At 44.2% G+C, this 18,993-nt stretch overlaps 1 protein-coding gene across 1 annotated transcript in view; it reads right to left on the bottom strand.

The window, feature by feature from the left end:
• The window catches only part of NECAB1 (N-terminal EF-hand calcium binding protein 1), a 61,385-nt gene extending 54,879 nt beyond the window's left edge, over nucleotides 1–6,506 (bottom strand). Inside the window, exon 1 of the mRNA XM_068397214.1 lies at nucleotides 6,491–6,506. Coding sequence (XP_068253315.1) covers nucleotides 6,491–6,506 — 16 coding nt within the window. The remainder of the gene's footprint in view (nucleotides 1–6,490) is intronic.
• Nucleotides 6,507–18,993: the final 12,487 nt, after the last annotated feature.

Genomic DNA, 18,993 nt, shown 5'->3' with positions numbered 1-18,993 from the left:
CTTTAAATTTTATCATCCAAGAGCAGACATTGCCTTTTGCTTCATTGCTATTTATTCTCAATAACATTTTGAATGTTATTGACATTGACTGACACATCACTGAGCTTGTTGCTGGCAAAACCCAAGGAGATTTGAACCTATTCCATTACTTACAGACTTCATAGAGTTACGTTTACTGAAAAAAGCTCTGATTCTCCAGGGCATTTCTCTGATTTTGTATGAGTGTAACTGCTTTTCTAGTGCAGCTGGGGACTCAGCTGCCAGTGGCCCAGGCCACCTCTGTGCTTCCTCAGTGCTCAGATGAAGCTCAGACTAAAACCCTAACGAGTGCTCCTTGTGCTGTATAAGTGAAGAAACCTTTGCCTAGCCAGGGTTTTTCTCAAGTGTGAAGAATGGGTTTTATTTTAAAGGCTGCATTATGTATCCACAGCACCACCTCCCTGGGGCACACCTCACTGCCCTTGGAGCGCCCAGATGAATACAGTCTGATTTAAGTGCTTCAGAGCAGCTAAGCAGAAACCTGTATTATAGGTGCTTCAATCCTTGTCACTGGCAAAGCGACAGGGGATGGATGATTCATGAAAGACAAACTTCTCTAAAGCCATGCATCTGTCAGACAGATCAACCTTCAGCAGCGTTTGCCTTGGCAACGGTATCTCAAAGAAGCTGTTTTGCAAGCCTTGCTCGCTCTTGTGTATCTTCTCTGATGCCTTTCAAAAGCAAGGTTTCTTCAAAAATAGGCATGGTTACCCTTCCTCCTTGGAGCCAAAATACTCCTGACTGGCAGACAAAAATATAAACAATAAAATGAATCTCCCCATGTAGCAATTGCAAGTTTAGAAATATATTTACACAGTGTTTTTGAGGAGCCTTCCTTCAGGTTACAATTGCATACTTACATTTATTCCAGTAAAATTCACCTCTCTATTGAATAGATGTTTTTACGTGTGAAATAGGCCCAAGTGATATTGCCCAGCCAGTCCACTCCAGAAACACTAGTAATCTCCAGGACACATTTTGGATAGTTTATGACTTCAATAGACAACAGCATATCTGACGAAGGAAAGGCACACACATACTCTCTTTTTGAGTTGAAAGATGACTTCAGAGAGTGAAAAGATATCAAGCAAATAATGAACAAGGGCACGTATATATTTGGAGTCTACGTGACAAAAGATGATGGCAAATGGTGAGTCTGCAGCCAGTGAAGGAAATTACGGTGATGTAGAGGAGCAGGATGTCTCGCAAAGATGCCAGCAATTGCTGGAGGGCAACAAAACAGCTTCCACTCCCACCTATTTTGGGCTTCTTGTTAGGACTGTGAGCCTTTCCTAGCAGTTAAACATGCCTGTGGGCTCCAGAGAGGACCACCACAGTAGTCTTTCCATAGCAGGAACCACGTCAGATGGAGCTCGCACGGCTGAATGGCAGCCCTAGGGCTTACAGCCACATGGAAGAGCTTATGGCAATTGGAGGGAAAAACCCCACTGGGCTAAAGCTCATCCTGGGGTTCACCTTGGCAGAGTGGGATTTGGAAAGCAGAGCCCATGGCACTGTCCCAGCCCAACCAGATGGTGCCCAGCCTGCCTCTAGGCTGGCAACGTACACACTGCCAGGGTAGTCGGGTTATTTAAGGTCTGGGGCTCCACAAGCACAGTCCTCTGCCCTTGTAGGGCAAAAATTAGCAAAGGGAGAAGAGATAACAACAAGTGAAACCAATAAATAGAAAAATCCCCTGTGGTAGAAAGTATTTATTCCCCAGGAAGGTACAACAGGGACCAGGAAATAACAGTGCCCAAAATGAAGCAGTCAGTTCTGCCATGGGAAAGGCAAGGGGTGAAACCACAGCCCTGTGCAGGCCCTCACAGTTCTCAGTGGGAGCTGACTTCCTAAATCCCTCGTGGGAGTTGTGACAGCCCTTTATGGCTTCTTGAAATCTGGCTGCTTTTGAAGAACTGAACTATCTCGATTTCAGTAAAGCGTTTGACACGGTCTCCCACAGCATCCTCGCAGCTAAACTGAGGAAGTGTGGTCTGGATGATCGGGTAGTGAGGTGGATTGTGAACTGGCTGAAGGAAAGAAGCCAGAGAGTGGTGGTCAATGGGACTGAGTCCAGTTGGAGGCCTGTGTCTAGCGGAGTCCATCAAGGGTCGGTACTGGGACCAGTACTATTCAATATATTCATTAATGACTTGGATGAGGGAATAGAGTGCGCTGTCAGCAAGTTCGCTGATGACACCAAACTGGGAGGAGTGGCTGACACACCGGAAGGCTGTGCAGCCATTCAGAGGGACCTGGACAGGCTGGAGAGTTGGGCGGGGAGAAATTTAATGAAATATAACAAGGGCAAGTGTAGAGTCCTGCATCTGGGCAAGAACAACCCCATGTACCAGTACAAGTTGGGGGCAGAGCTGTTGGAGAGCAGCGTAGGGGAAAGGGACCTGGGGGTCCTAGTGGACAGCAGGATGACCATGAGCCAGCACTGTGCCCTTGTGGCCAAGAAGGCCAATGGCATCCTGGGGTGTATTAGAAGGGGTGTGGTCAGCAGGTCAAGAGAGGTTCTCCTCCCCCTCTACTCTGCCCTGGTGAGGCCACATCTGGAATATTGTGTCCAGTTCTGGGCCCCTCAGTTCAAGAAGGACAGGGAACTGCTAGAGAGAGTCCAGCGCAGAGCCACGAAGATGATTAAGGGAGTGGAACATCTCCCTTATGAGGAGAGGCTGAGGGAGCTGGGTCTCTTTAGCTTAGAGAAGAGGAGACTGAGGGGTGACCTCATTAATGTTTATAAATATGTAAAGGGCAAGTGTCATGAGGATGGAGCCAGGCTCTTCTCAGTGACATCCCTTGACAGGACAAGGGGCAACGGGTGCAAGCTGGAACACAGGAGGTTCCACATAAATATGAGGAAAAACTTCTTTATGGTGAGGGTGACCGAACACTGGAACAGGCTGCCCAGAGAGGTTGTGGAGTCTCCTTCTCTGGAGACATTCAAAACCCGCCTGGACGCATTCCTGTGTGATATGGTCTAGGCAATCCTGCTCCGGCAGGGGGATTGGACTAGATGATCTTTCGAGGTCCCTTCCAATCCCCTAACATTCTGTCATTCTGTGAACTTAAAGCCTTAAAGTGCCTCATTCAGGTCACAGTCCCCCTGCATGGCTGAAGTAAGCACAGTGGGAAGGCAGCATGAATGTGGGTCCTCCTCCCAGCTCACCTGCTCCCAGGGACCTGCTGTGTGACTTGCCTTTTTGGAAGGAACTGATAGTCCACACCTGCTGTAAAAGGCTTGGATCAGAGCACTTGAGTGCTAAGAGGTATTGCCTTATACACAGAGAAAACGAGGCAGTGGGTGGGGAGGACACATGACAACAGACACAGGTGGACTGAACCAGATGCAAAAAGTTGAAAAAAACCTGATTTATTGGTATATAGCACATAAACTGGAATCAGACTAAGGAAAAGCTGCTAAAATAATAAATTTCAGTGCACCAAAGAGTATGCTGATAATATCCAGTAGGTCCCAGGCATAAGGGGTTGCATAAGAAAAAGCACAGACATAGTCTGAAGCTTTAAAGATTCTGGGCAAATGCACTAAGCTTTCATTGACTTTGATCTGTATCGAGTGCTGATATAACCAGAAATAATGATATTGAGTATTATTCCAGCTGTTATGATGGAAAAGCTTAGCACACGTAACCAAGTGGTCGCAATGGGACTAGGCTAACAGGGAGGGGGTTTAGGTTTAAAAGTAGGTATTTTATCTTTATAGAAATAATAACGTTTGGAAGCTGGAGCACAGAATCCAGCCCTAAAGAACCTGAAGGACCCAGAGAGGTGGGATGGGGAATCCCACCGCAGGCAGAGTCTGGGCTCTGAAACAGGAGCCTGTGTGGTGTCTGCAGTGAATCCAGATAGTCAGGAAGCCAACAGCAGCATGGTTGAGAGTCCCTGGAGGCTGTGCTACAAGGGTTTTGCCTTACAAATCCATTTTACCCGTATTGACTGAATAATTTGGAAGCTCAAATCAGCGACACTGCCGTTCAGAGAATTTCTGTGTTCTGGCTCCCATTCGGAATATATGTTCTGTAAAGTCATCCAGTAAATGTATAGCTCAAATGTGGCCACTATGGGCCGCTCAAACCTGGCCCTTCTGGGTATCATGGCACATAGAGCTTCCCTGAGGGACTCCTCCACATAGCTGTTTTTCTCAAGGAAAGGCACACAAGAGCTGTGTCACCCTGTCATGCTGTGACATATCTGGCCAGTCCATGTGTACGGAGGGGAGAGCCCATGCACTGCTGTAGTTGCCACTGAGCAGTGCTGCTGGGGGCAGTCTATGGGCTACCTGGAGACCTCACGAGATGTCAGGATGTTGTGGCACCAGATTAGGACATGCTAGCCTAGGAAAAAATGCTGAAATTGAAGACTTGGCATGCCTTGCTTTGGTGTAACTCTAAAATTTTATTTGAAAAAAAGTTTAATTCCCTAAGTGGCAATCTTCAGAGAGCCTCCACACCAACTCTGACAGTTCACTGTAGAGTGATTCAAGAGATTCCCCTTCCTGAGGTGCTTCCCCTGCCTCTCACAGGCATATACACTCAGTCCTCTGGAATGTCTTAAGTTAGTATTCTGGGTTACAAGCTAGAGCAACTGAGAAGTCACCATCTGAGGACTGCTCTAGCAAGGCAGCTATCATCCTGCCAGAGCTCACCTGGAGACACATAAGCAGGTGCAGAGGGTAGAAGACTCACCTGCAAAGTCAGTGTTTGTCCTATTAATAAACAATGAATATGAAAACAGCTATTCTGATCTCTGCAAAACTGACTCTAGAGCGAGCGTTGCGAGATTTCCTCTTGATCATCGTACAGGTGCAACTTGATGGCTTTTTGGTTATTCTGTGGAAATCCTGTTGGGTGACTCCAATGTGTATGCTCTGTATATGTCCCTTTGGTCACTGACACCAGCAGAAGCTACAGGATGCTACTGCTGCACTCTGTTGCCTTATTTTAAAGACTCCTTTATTTATGACCCGCAGTTTTTTGTCGGGCTAATGTTCGCACGGTTTTAGAGGTGGTCTGAAATCCCCAGGCCACTGCAATCAACAACAATTTTGCTATTGCTGGAGTGCTGTGTGTTTTACAGAGGGCGCTGGGGGACTTTTTGTATATAATTTATTATGCTAAAGGCAGATGAGAAGATACTGTTAGTGTCATCGTGCTGTTTACAGTTTTAGAATTCTGTGTTTAAAAATGGGATTTCCCTGTTCTGTACCCTGGACATCAGGGGTTGCTGAATGAAGACATATGACAGAATGAGAAGATTAGTCTTATTTGACTGTATTTTTCATTTTACAGATTCTAGTTCAATGGCATTATAAAAAATAGATTTTGAGGGGAAAAAAAAAAAAAGCTTTCAGTGAGTGCTTGTTTGAAATGTCAGAGAAAAAATGAGACCAGACATAAATGCACTGGTTCTGGCATTAATAACATTTTATTGCTGGTCTGTGCTGGGTGTTTGATATTCAGGTTTGGCCATCTCTGGAGCTCTAGTATCGCTTTGTTTAGTCAATTTTAAATCTTTCCCTTGTTTGGTTGCAGTCATTCTTGACTGCCCGCAGCATACTGTTTACTGTGCTCCTTATGGTTAAGGCTTTTTTTTTTTGGAAAGTCTCTACTTCTATAACAGATATTAGCTATGGTATTTTCAAATATCTTCCTCTTAGGAGCTTTAAGGATGTTTGAGATATAGCTTATACGCAGTGCTTTTTCATAATAGCTGATCTGTATTTGCAAATCAATGACAGCATCTATATACAAACCATCTTCTCCAAAACTGTCATATTAGAGCTGCTCTTTTGAGTTAACTCTTGCTTGGAGCTGATCCAAGAGTTTGAGGGCAGGAGCTGTAAGTTTGGAACAAGGCCATAATCAAATACCAGTTCTAAACTTGTGGAGGAGAGAGGCAGCTGAGCGGTCCTCCTTCTAGGGGACGTGGCTGGGGGTCACTCCCTCCTCCCTCCAGGTTTGACTGGAAGGCTATTTCCACACTGAAAATTGCTAAGGGGAGCTTTAAATGCCACGTCATGCCATGTTTCCAGAGCAGGAGAGGAGGCTCATGCCTTAAAAGATGGTTATTGTGCTGGCACATATGCTCAGCAGCCCACATCCAGGCAAGCATGCCACTGGGCTCAGAGTCATGCATCTTCACCTTTGTAAGAGAATAGAACTGAAGCAGCCTGGATCCCCTCAGGAAAAAGCTGGAGATGATAAAACAGAAAGGGAAGAGCAGCCCTCTTCTCCCACAGGAGGATGGGAAGAGAAATGATCCCCACCATGATGCAGGCAAAGGCAAGGCATTGCTCTCCATGTTGTTTTGTGGTCCTCCCTCACTCTGGTCAGCGTTGAACCATCAGTGTTGAAGCACCTGCCCTCAGCTGAAAGACGACTGTTACTCTTGCAAGATTGAGAGTTTATTTTCAGTAAATTGTTACCTTTTTTCTTCTCCATGTTGACAGTCAGACTGTTTGTGATTGGATTTCTTCAACATAGTCTATATTTGAATTTCCATTCCTATGGTAACAGGAGGAAACTACAGCATGAGGCTATACTAATAGGGCACACGTCAAGGCCGCATGGTCAGGAGAGGCCCCAGGGTGACCTTTACCAACAACTGATATTCTTTCATTTGATTGCAAATCACTGCAAGGCTCGTAGGGTGCCCCATGTCCCTCTTAGCATATCAGAAGGTAAGAGAAACACCTCTTGCAGCCAAGCAGGAGGATAAGCACATACAGGTGCTGCAGTCACATGTGTGTGTGCAACCACTGTTGCCTGTGAGATGAGGGAGGTAAAAAATTTTCTTGATTAGGAAAGACTGCATTTGGCAGTTTCTGATTCCCATATTTCTTTACTCCCCCTCTGCAGGCCAGGGACAAGATTTTACTTTTTGAGAGGAATTTAATGAGCTTAATTTTGTTTTAAATAGCAAAAGGAATGAATCAAAAGAAGAACTTCCCTTGTAGCTGGAGTTTTTCCAAATTAGTTCTGTGTCGAATCCACTTGCTTTCCTTTAAACCTATGCGGTTTTGTAAACCTGACCAAAACTTCATTTTGACATGCAAACGTGAAAATTCTCCTTTCCAAAAAGGTCAATGTGCAACAACTTACCTTTATGAAATTGCTTTTTTTTTTCCCTCAAGGTTTTCTGTTGCTTTTGTCAATATTATGAAACATATATTTCTTAGAATTGTGATATTCCTTCCCTATGCCTTGCCTCTAAGAAAATCACAGACCTTTTCAGTTACAGGAGGAATGTGGATCTGATCCATACAGAGTGGAGCTGCTCAGCCATGAAATAAAAACTATAGATAGAGTTTATGAAGCTGATCCTCTCATGGAATATGGGCATAGCTGATATTTTCAGAAATGGGGGGGTAACAGAATGATATGTGTACCTGGGCTGGTGAAGAAAGAAGCCACCACCACAAAAGAAACAATATTTGTATGTCTTCTTTTGAATAGGGGAATGACTGTTTGATAAAGGAGTTTCTCAATTAAACCCAGCTGTCATAAATCACTCTGGTATTTTTGAGTAACAGCAATTCAGCAGGATTTCTTGGCTCTTTTGATCTCTTATTTTATAATGTCTTTGCAAGAATAGTTGTTTTTCCTTATTGTGGAAGGCTAACCTGAAGTCCCGTAGTCCCTAAATTCACAGTAAGAACCCTGTCATCTCCTATAATACCCCTATTTATCAGCTTGATCCCCTTTTTTGGATGTATTTTTTTCTTGCTGTCAAGCAAGTATCTAGTAAGTTTTTTGATGATGATTTTTCTGGGGGTATTTTAATCTCACAGAGAATGAATATGGCAGCTCTGAGAGAGTCCTTCCTATTAAACATGCATGGGTTAACAGAAGCATGTCATGGACAGTAACATATTTATTACTGTAAGCCAATACTTGGTTTCCCGTAGCACAGAAAGGTGACTCTGAAAGTGTAAATATCCTAGTCATTAACAAAAGCTAATAATCTGTGTTGACAACAGTGTAAACATGTTAGGTAAGTGTTTACGTATCCAATAACCTTTCTGCGAAGGCACTTCCCAGCGTTAAAACAAATCTGCTCCCTATTAATGTGGCACGAGCCTGTGCAGTGCTATATTAGCAAAGTGGAAGTCCCACGGGCAACCGATGGTTGAGCAAACACAATTAAGTACATAAAAGCTGAAACCATTTCAAGTTCATGGACTTAAATTAATAGAACTAAAGTGACTGAACTTAGCCACTTTTTTCCCAACAATATGTTGTAAAGGATCTGTATATAGGTATGAACTCCAGTGACCAAAGTCTCTACGAACATCATGGCTTCATATTGTTCTGGAACAAGCAAGTTTGTCACTGATCATGTGAGCTGTTTACCCTATTTTAATAGCAAAGTATCAATAATAAACTGTGGGGTAACTCCAATGAGGACTGGAAGTCTACCTGACCACCAAAATGCTGTGGATCCACCAAGGCTGGGACAGAGCATGAGTTCAAAGTCCAGGACAGGGACATGAAGCTGTAGGGGCTCTTTTTGATTCCAGGGGGGTGACAACCGCTGCTCTGCACTATGCATTCTGACTCTCATCAGTCTTCAGGGTAGACACATAAACATCTATTCCAAACACCACGAGGAGGTTTGCGGGTGATGCCAGCAGAGCTTGGCTGTGGTTGGCATGTAGCTAAGCTGGAAAGACACTGCTGAAGGGGAAGGTCCTTCTCTTCCCCATCCCAGCCCTCACCTTGGCATTCAACCTGCACCACCACTGCCCTTGCAAGCCACTGGCAAGCTGATGGAGATAACAAAAACGCTACCAAAAACCTCTCAGTGATGGATTTTGTGGCCCCTGAGCTCTCTGAAGGAGCCTGCCATGGTTTCGTGGGAAGTGCCAGTTGGCACACATGAGCTGGGGCAGGAATAGCAGCCAGAGGTGGGCTGTGGGATGGGACTGCCCTCTCAGCAACAGAAAAGGGTTATTCAACAGGCTCAGTTATACCATCAAACTGTACGGTAGGCCCTTACTGTCCAATAGTTCTTCCTTGAAAGTTATTCTCTCTGATTTTCTCAGTGGTATCCCTTTGCCTTCAGATACCTGAGAGTATACTTTATCAAACCTGCACAGTACTTGCTTTCTGAGAATTGAGTAGGAATTGCTTGTCAGGGTTAAAGCTGTCTGAGCTGCGGGTTTCACACAGTTCAATGTTCTCAGGAAAAGACCAAAGCCTGGCCCATGCTTCTGCAAGAAGTCCCATCTCCCTTCTTCCCATACTTTGGTATTACAGTCCTAAATAACTGCGAGCTTGTGTTTCCTTCTCGTCCTGCAAGACCTAACTCTGGTTATCTGAGTTATGTACAAATACTATTATGGTAACTGCAGAGCTACAGAAGCTCTTCATACCCTCAAACATACCAAACCTCACACTCTGATGCAGGGATGTGGTAGTGGCTTCATGAGGTTCAAGACCCTGACTCCCTTTAACTCGCATATTTATAACACAAAAGTCATGAGTTTTTTATTATGTTCTTAATTGAAATATGCAAGTTGAGTTCAAGGGTTTATTCTGCCTACTGACATGCAGAACAAATATATAACTGCAAAATGTAGGAAACAAGTCTGATCGCTGGATATAGCCTATGGTGTTTTTAAAAGTAATAAGATGGAGCTACTAACAAGTATTCAAACCTTCTTGTGAACACAATGTCACTAAGAAAACACTGACGTGCACCCAAAGTGCTAATCAAACACACATGCCAAATAGTGAAAGCACAAGATCTGCCCTTAAAGAACCCGTAGGGAGGATCAGTGCCCAACAACAACATTACCTGTAGAAAACATAAAATGACATGAGGGATGGCTGGTTTTCCTGTCAGGATGTTTAAAGCATGACTTAAAATGCTGAATCAACAATGGATTTTTTTTTTTCCAAAGGGAGGAAGGGGGAAGACACATGACCGGTCTTACCATTCTTGTCTGCTCTTCTTAGTATCTACACAAAAAGAGAGAGAAAACACAATAACTTTTTTTTTGTATGGGTTAATAGCACACAATGCTGTATTTAGTGGGCATTTATAGCTTGAGCTCTACATCATATTTTGATAAGGCTGCACAAAACTGAAAAGCCCTCAGTGTGTCTCCATCCTTCCCTCAGAGTATTGCTTGCTTTAACTCCTCCTGTGCTGTGTGCACAGAAAACCAAGACCATAATAAGAACCAGCTTTTTTTTCTAGTTTGTGCATGGCTTATAAGAATGATGTTCAGGCACAAAACCTGATACCGTATGGCTACGGTGATACTGGATTCAGGGTTGAGAGAAATGGTTTAAAGAAGCAGAGCAAGGAAGATAGCTGGGAGGATGCACTGAGCATCTGAGATGGTGAGAAAGACTCAGGGTTTGTGTGGGTGGAGGAAGCAAAGGGATAAGTCAGGAGAGGAGCTGGGTGGCATGAAGGGATCAGACTGGGTGTGGGAGGTAGTGAGATCAGATGTGTGGGAGCAAATTTGAGGATTGCTCTGATAGCGAGTAGAAACCAGATACAGAAGAAAGGGGAGAGGGAAAGCATAGAGGTTTATAAGCTGGGAGGGCGAGGGCAGCACAGAGGTGCCTGCTGTAGATCATCTGCTGCAACGCTTCTGCCATGCAACCTGTACGTGACGACCCCAGCTTACCCACACGGTCTGCAGGGCTGCCTTTTCTCCCCACTGCCAATGGCACCTGCTGGAGAAGCCATTTAAATACATAGGCGAGAGTCTGTAACTCCTCGTGCAAAGTCTGAGAAGAGGATCCTGGGGGGTGCATCCTGCGAGGAGAGGTGACAGAGCCTTCCAGGCCCAGCCATGCCATGGGTAGGGGGACACAGCACCAACCCATCCAGGGTTGTATGCAGGTGCACTGGTCCTGTCTTATCACCAGTGACCTGCTGGCATGCCCACCTGTCCCACCACAGGTACCACCACATTAGTCCATGCTTTGCAGAAAGGATCAGGGATAAAGAGTGGAAGCCACAGAGGGGGTCTCCTCCAGTTTCTTTGCTCCCTGCTCTCCAGAAGAGGTGGGTTTTTTTGTGGCATGGGTCACCATGTGACACTTCAGATAAGTGCAATTGCCATTCGTTGTGACCCTGCTACGTTTCCAGACATCGTCCCCACAACTACTTCAGCCTGATCCACAATGGGGAGTCATCTGGGCAATGCTATAAGCAAGTTTAGACAAGGGAAGCAAGCAAACCTTCCATATATAGTTTCTATTGCTGCTATGAATATCAGGAAAGAGTTTCAAAATGGGCACATATATTTTTGAGAGCTGAAGGCAATGGAAATACTCTCCAGTTTGATAAACTGACAGTAGTATTTCAACAGCTTCTCCAGCATGTGCCATAACTGCTTTGCTCCTAGAGGTGAAACCATCATCTTCGTGACTGTATTCTGTTGAGTGAGGTTGTCGGGGAACTAACAAAATTGTGACCCACATCCAGGACATCACTTATGGTCTCTAAGCTGAACTTTGCATTGGACCAAGTTTACAGCACATGAAGTATGAAATAAACTTAGTACGTGACATCTTCCCTCCCTACATATCCAAATAAATCATATTTTGCAACTCAGTTTTCAGTATGAGGATGGGACTGTTTAAGGGGTTTAAATTTTTAGTCTTAATGGAAATTTTCTCCTAATGAGAACTAAATGACTAAATGCAGAGCAAAGGAAAGATCACTAGAAGCATTATTAGAATAAAATAAAAACTCTTTCTACAATCCTTAACAGGTAAAATACAGTCCTAGATTCCTGGCAGGTTTGGCTGGATTTTTGGGGGAACAGCTGTTGCTCCTTTTCCCATCTCATTGGCAAGCAGCCTGGTTTCCTTTTTGTGTCTCCTGAAGGAAAAATCAGCCTGCTTGTCAAGGTACCCACCACCGTGCTGCCTGTAGGACTTGGTGCTGCTCTGGAGTTAGTAACCCTGTGTTAACAGAGATGGCAAAGCCAGCGTGACGAAAGGTTTTGCAGATTCTCAGCTGAAAGTGGAGAGATTTGTGAAATTTGGGGAGGGTGGAGAAACACGATGCTCTGACACCTAATGCCTTTATTCATGGGCATGTGCACAAGCATGTCTAACAGGAAGAGCAAGGTGTGCTTCAGCAAGGTGATAAATGTGCCCAGCATGGACCCAAGCAATATTAACAGATGACCAGTGACTTGTGCCACGAGTAGCAAGAGCCCACACAGAGCCACATGGGTGTGACAGCCACACCAGGTGATGTAGCCCACAACTTGGGCAGGACTTCATTGTGAGCAGCCACACTGGCTGCTCAGTCTTGGCTTACAGGTGTATAGGACTGGAACAGCTGTAGCAGTGGAGTTTCAATCCATTAGAAGTGCTCTGTAAATATGGGTCTACGGTGGCAAAAGTTTCTGCATAAGTAATTTTTCTTTATTTTTAAATTAATTTTAATCAATTTATTATTATTATTTAAATTTTGGCTTAATTAATTTTAATTAATTAAAAAAACCCTTATGGAAATGTTAAAATCCTTTGGACACTTCATAAGGACTTTGACAAAAAAGCAGGGAGGAGGTTGCATTAGAAATCAGGTCTCCCTCTGATTAGGTCTCTCTGCCCAGCTCCCAGTGGGATTGAGAGCTCAGCGCCTGCCCTTTCTGTGCAGCCTTAGAGCCAGTCTATTGCTGCCTGGTCTCATTCACAGTTAAGTTTTTTTACAGGTGGAGGTAATCACAGAGGGGTAATCACAGAGCTGCACACCCCCCAAATATCTCTGACATGACTGTACTCTCACAGGCGGAAGGGCCCCAGGGTCCAGTCCGTGCTTTGAAGCAGGCAGAGACTAGGTTTGAATTTAAGGTTTTCCTCCAGATATAAGAGCAGAAGTAGGGGAGCAGCCCCTCTTCGTCCTCTTCTTCACCTGTTCTACAAATGGCACCTGCTTTTCTATAAATATGAACCTGACACTGGTTTAAGAAATTGCTGAAAATTAAACAAATAATTTTGATTTGAATGACATTTTTCACGGTGGGTGAAATGAAAAGTTTTCAGTTTATCAGAGATTCTGACCATCTGCAGTTTCCTAACCCAGTCAGCTGAGTTAAACTGGGGAGCTGGCTCCTTTTGAATGTCTTTTATCTTTTTCCTGGCAACCTGGGTTTCTCTTCTGTCTTTGCGATGTATGCCTGTAATTTTCCTGTTTCTCTTATAAGAGGTATTTATAAGACTAAAAAGCTACATTTTTCATTATACACATGAATGGAAATAATAAAAGTCAAGAAAGAGTCTGATTTAAATGATTTCTCATGGAGCCAAGAGCAGTCAGGAGATGAGCAGATGTGGCTTTCATCGGGGGCTGCTTGAAAGAATTTGGGGAAAGGCTGGGGAAGTTAATGTGGGCACATTTAGATAAAGGGCCCTTTAATACAGAACATGCCATGTCCAGCTGATATTGTGGACTGACCCCGGTATAAGAGTTGGTTTGAAGTAGATCAGGGTCGATAGTAGAGTTGGTCTGAAGACTTGTAGGTCTCATCAAGGACAGGGGATACTTTGTAGATCTTTGGGTGGGAGTTTGCCTTTTATCCAGGACTTGATTTGGACCAAAGAAATGCTCTGTGCCCAGCAGGTTTAGACAAACAACTTCACAGCTGCATCTTTTGAGATGCTGAGCCCTGCCTGGGTGATGGTCTAGCACAGCACCCCTGAGGGGAAGGATGGCCGGGTACATGAGAGGGCACCTCGCTGGGCTGCCCCTCAAGGGGCTGAGGGTCACATCTCAAATCCATCGGGGTCTAATGGGATGGGAAGGAGCCTGCACAGTTTGGGAAAAAACTTGCAGGGTGAGAAACCCTACAGTGAAAAGCCCGAAAAATAAAATAATAAAAATCCAAGCAACGTATTTTGGAAAGTGACCTAATGAGAGGGAGACCTGATTTCTAATGCAACCTCCTCCCTGCTTTTGTGTCAAAGTCCTTATGAAGTGTCCAAAGGATTTTAACGTTTCCAATAGGGTTTTTTTTTAATTAATTAAAAATAATTAAGCCAAAATTTAAATAATAATAATAACCCAGCGCCTCTCCTACTCACCCCCAGTCGCTAACGTGCGCTCCTCACACCCGCAGCCATCGGAAGCGACCTCATGCCCCTCGCTGACATTTTAGATGTTAAAACATTTAAAAGGAAAGGGGAAGGGGAAAGGAGAAGTACTCACATCACCGAAGATGCGCAGCCCCCCTCTCAGCTCCGCCGCCATCCTCCCGCCGCAACCACCGACACAGCCCGGAGCGGTGCGGGGGCGGCGACCGTCCCCCCGGCCCCGCCGCCGCCCCCCTCGGCCCCGCCACCGCCCCCCCGGCCGCGGGGCTGATTGCTTTGCCTTGAGGATACAGGGAAGAGTTTGTCCCGTTCTGCTCTGCAGCCGCCTTGGTGCATCTTTAAAGCGTGTTCGTGGCCAGGCTTGCTTACATTTCATTAGTATATATTATTATAGGTGATACTACGCTTCCTAACAAACGTTAGAGTGGAGTTTTTACTTTACTTCCTATATGAAAAGCCTCGGTCGCGGCACAGCCTGCTCTGCATGAGTGTTCCTGCTTCTTCCACCTCCCTTTCCATGTTTCAAAAGAAACTCTTGAGAAAGGGGGGAGAGAGAGTTGTCCAAAAGGAAAGACAAGGAATTTCACAGGGTGGGACATTTTTAACTCACTTCCTAAATGTGCCTTGAAAAAGAGATGGGAAAATCATCTCAGGCTATTTTTGCTTTTTAATAATACTGAAAGGCTTTTATTTAATCTGATTGTTATGATGGAAGTATGGGAATGTATTTCTTTCCAGAGAGAGAAAAGAAGATAAAAGTCCAAAGGTTGTCTCAAGAGCCAGGAGGGTGAGTGGAGATAAGGAAAAGCTTCTTTAAACTGTAGAGGGGCTTGTTTTTGTTAAGTGTTATAACAATAACAATAATAATTTACATATTTAACTTTATTAGAATCATAGAATGGTTTCAGTTGGAAGGGACCTTAAAGATCATCTAGTTCCAACCCCCCTGCCATGGGCAGGGACACCTTTCCACTAGATCAGGTTGCTCAAAGCTCCATCCAGCCTGGCCTTGAGCACTGCCAGGGAGGGGGCATCCACAGCTTCTCTGGGCAACCTGGTCCAGTGTCTCACTAACTGAGACTAATTACTCATTGACTAATTACTATCTTGGAATGAAAAGACTTTTGTTGAATAACCAATATCTTTCCCCCCTGCCTAGTCTTAACATTCACTGTGAATATTTTAAGTATAGAGAAATCTTCCTTAGAAACAGTAAGAAAAAAAATGTGTAATCCTGATATTTTTAGGGAAAAAATTAAAACATAAGAAGCAAAAATAACTCATAGGGCTTTTATTATATAAGGAAGCATTATTTCCATCATTAAAAAACTTATTTGCAAATCACCTTTGCATGGCACAGAAATGTGAAAGTACTGTTTAAGCAATCAGTTTTAGAGACTTTAGTTTTCAGGTTCAGATGAGAAAACAAATCTGTGAGTAGAGTATATGCTTAAGTTACTGGTGACACTTTTTTATACCACTTTAAAATTATTTGAAGTAATACCTCAATTTTAACCACACAAGCCAGATGAAAGCTCTGAATTTTACCGATTTCCCTATTCATTCAAAGAGTTCCGTCTGTCTCTGAGCAAGAGGCTGTGAGGCAGAAGAGAGGGGAATGTGGCCACCTGGTTCCCTGTGATGTGGGAATATGGGTATGGTACTTGCTGCCTTAATGGGAGGATGATGCTTTTGTGAAATACCCAAGTGATGTTAGCAGAGGGCAGCACTCAGTGATACATGCACTTGCTTCTGCAGCCATAGACCTGTGCTGCTCATAATCTATTACAAAAAAAGTTATTCCGTGTGCAGATGAGGATAAATCCTAAAACTGCCTGCTCTTCTTCTTGCTGTGTGTGACATCATTAAACTTTTATTTAGAAACCAGCATCTGTACCAACATTTACTGTACCAACATCTTCACTCATGTGAACTGAAGTGGTCAGCTAGTATTTAATGGTTTTGCCCTTTTATCTGGGAAAAGCAAACAAATGAAAACTGTCAGCAACAGCTACCTTACTGTGCAGTGGGCTGTGCAACAAGAGCCATCAGCGCTGAGACAGATGGATAGACACCAAAGCTTCCTTTTTACTGAGGAAGTGCAAGCTGCCCAACTGTTTCATCAAGTTTCTAAATCACTCCATGATTGTTAGCTATGTGTGTTGCCTCTAAATGACAGGAAAAACCTTATATAATGCTTGTGTCAAAATATAACCTTTCCAGCAGAACAGCTTGCACGCTTGGGTACTCCTGGGGCTGTGGTGAAAAGTACTATTTGCCCTTGGCTAAGGAAATGGATCTGCTTTATGGTCCTTTTTTGGCTGCAGGTGTGGATTGGTACCTATCAGAAGAGTTGAGTTAGCATAATAAGGTGTCTCTCTTCAGCTCTCAAAACATGTAGTTTCATCTCAGTTCGAACATCTGGTCCAGTGCTCTGTGGGCCAACCCCAAAACATCCTCCAGTTTGAGTACTCAAGTCCTGCCCCCCGTAATAGGTCCCTCATGACTTTTCATGATCGTAAGCTGTAACAACAGAGAGATTTCAGACTTAGCAAGTGTGTGGCCATGGCTTGTTATATGAGTGGTAACAGAGGATGCTAGAGGCCACCTTTCTTTTCCATCACCTTGTGTCTTGCACATTGACTAATCCAACCCAAGTGAGGATCCAGGATCTTTACAGCTCCATGTTTCCACAAATGGGATTGTGAGGATGGAAAAGTGAGTCCCCTTCTATATAGTATCTGTGCCAATGACAGCAAGGATAGATGTACTAAATCCCAAAAGGAGTGATGATGTACCTGGAAAACTGTTGGGTCAACCACCTATACAGGGAGTGCGTGGCTATGTCTAGTTCATTGAATAAAAACCACCTCAAAGTCCCCAGATCCAGGAGCTCACTTTACCCTCCTCCTGATCCCTCCTGGGGCAAGACCTGACTCTGCCCCCCTGCCCTTCCTCCCCTCCCCCTTTCCCTCTGGTCCCTACCTACTCTTTGGTGGAAAGGAGACCCAGACACAGGTTGGATTGGAGCCACAGTGCACTCCAACAGCAATCCAGCATAGACAACTGGGATGTGGGTTGTACATCAGCAGGTGAACCTGGATGCAGTCTGTGTGTATTGGAGCTCTTTTCTAAATCATCCAGAAAAGAAATGTAAGGTAAAGCCATAACTGCACATGAGGAATTCAGGGAGATGCTGGTGCCTGTGTTGGTAAGAGTTCCTGCAGGAGGAAACCACACAGCTTGCACTAGAAGATGATTTTGTTCTTTTTGTTTATTTGCATGCTCTTCCTATAAATATTTGCGGACAACCACTGAAGACCTAGTCATTCAATCCAGTTTTCATGTAGGTTCCCAAGCCTAATTTTTCTTAATAGTTTAGTGCCTTTGACAAACTCTTCCCAGCTGGTGGGAAATGCCAAGCCTGGGATCTCCTGGCATCTAAGGCAGGCTTTAGACCAGCAGCTATGAACCTCAGTCTCTCTTTACCAGCGCCCTTTCTGTCTGTAGGGGACACATAATACTCCTGGGATAGAAAAGTATGATTGTAAAGATAGTAAAGATGGAACAGTTCTGGGTCAGTAACACACAGTGGTGCCTTAGAAGTGCCTAAGTAAACTATATGCACATCACCGTACATGGAATATTGGTTGTTCCTTGCAAGATGTAACACACATTATTTTACACGCTCTTTCATGTAGATCCAGACAATTTGGTAGATTTTAGGACAACATTTTAAGAACACATGAAATGCATAAGATGTGTGATGGTAATTAACATACCGCATAGGGTCTCCTGTGTACATTCTGTTTATGACCTGCCCTGCGGGAGCGTTTTAGAAGCAAACAGTGTAATAAAAATGGCTGTAATGGGGCATCCAGCAGAGACTATGGCTCATGTTGAGAAAAAGCCTGCTGTGTGGCTGGATGGCTAAGTCTGATACTCACTTATAAAATCTAAGAAAAGGAACAAAGGAAAAGATCAAAACATGACAGAAAGTCAGAAGCATAACAATGCAACAGCACAGTAAAAGAGAAGCACTTTCATTCTTTCTGTTTGCAACGATCCCAGAAAAAAGGTAGAAGGAAACTGCTATTGTTAGTCTGCAGTGAAAAATAACTTCGTATTTAATCCAAACCAAAAGAGGTCCAGTCCACAGTACCTGTCAGACTCAGATATAAGCAATGGTCCTGAGCAGTGCATGCACCCCAGCTCCTTTCCCCTTCAGGAGGGGTGACCATAAGGTTGTTTGTATTGCAGAGGAGGACTGCCACTGAGAAAAATGCCAAAGGTCTTCTGCCTCACAACTGGGCCAGGAGTAAGTGTATATATACATATAACAGACAGTACAGCAATCTGAGAGAGTGCCTGAGAACTGTGACACGCAGTCATGGTTTTGGACTTTATCAAAGCTTCAGTGCTTAAGCTCTGCTTTAGGTGCACAAATATTTTTCTAGGTGCAGCCCATCATCCTTCAAATGAAACAGGGATTTAATTACATGAATCTGATAACAAGATCATGGATCTGAGAGGAGTATCTCAAATTCATTTCAATAGCTGGATTTGAGAAAATTGGAAATATTTTTTAGACAAATCGTATTATTCCAATGGTTTTGTGAAATGAAGAATTTTCTCTCTACGCTTCCCGGGCTGCCGCTGTTCCTGAGGTACACATCTCCCACGAAGGAATACCTGACCTGACGATGCCAGCTCTTTTGTTTTTTTCAGTTTGAAAACCCTTTGCAGTTGTTGAAATTCTGCTCTCAGAAAGAGACACCTGGCTCTAGAGAGCCCCCTGAAGCTGTGCTGCTGCTGTGAGTAGGGGATCTAACAGTATGAGATAAGAAGTTGATTCCTT

Source organism: Nyctibius grandis, chromosome 3 (assembly GCF_013368605.1).
Source record: "Nyctibius grandis isolate bNycGra1 chromosome 3, bNycGra1.pri, whole genome shotgun sequence".
In the NCBI taxonomy this organism is placed as follows: Eukaryota; Metazoa; Chordata; class Aves; order Nyctibiiformes; family Nyctibiidae; genus Nyctibius; species Nyctibius grandis.
Note: the sequence above shows the minus strand (reverse complement) of the source record. Positions and strands in the feature narration are given on the sequence as shown.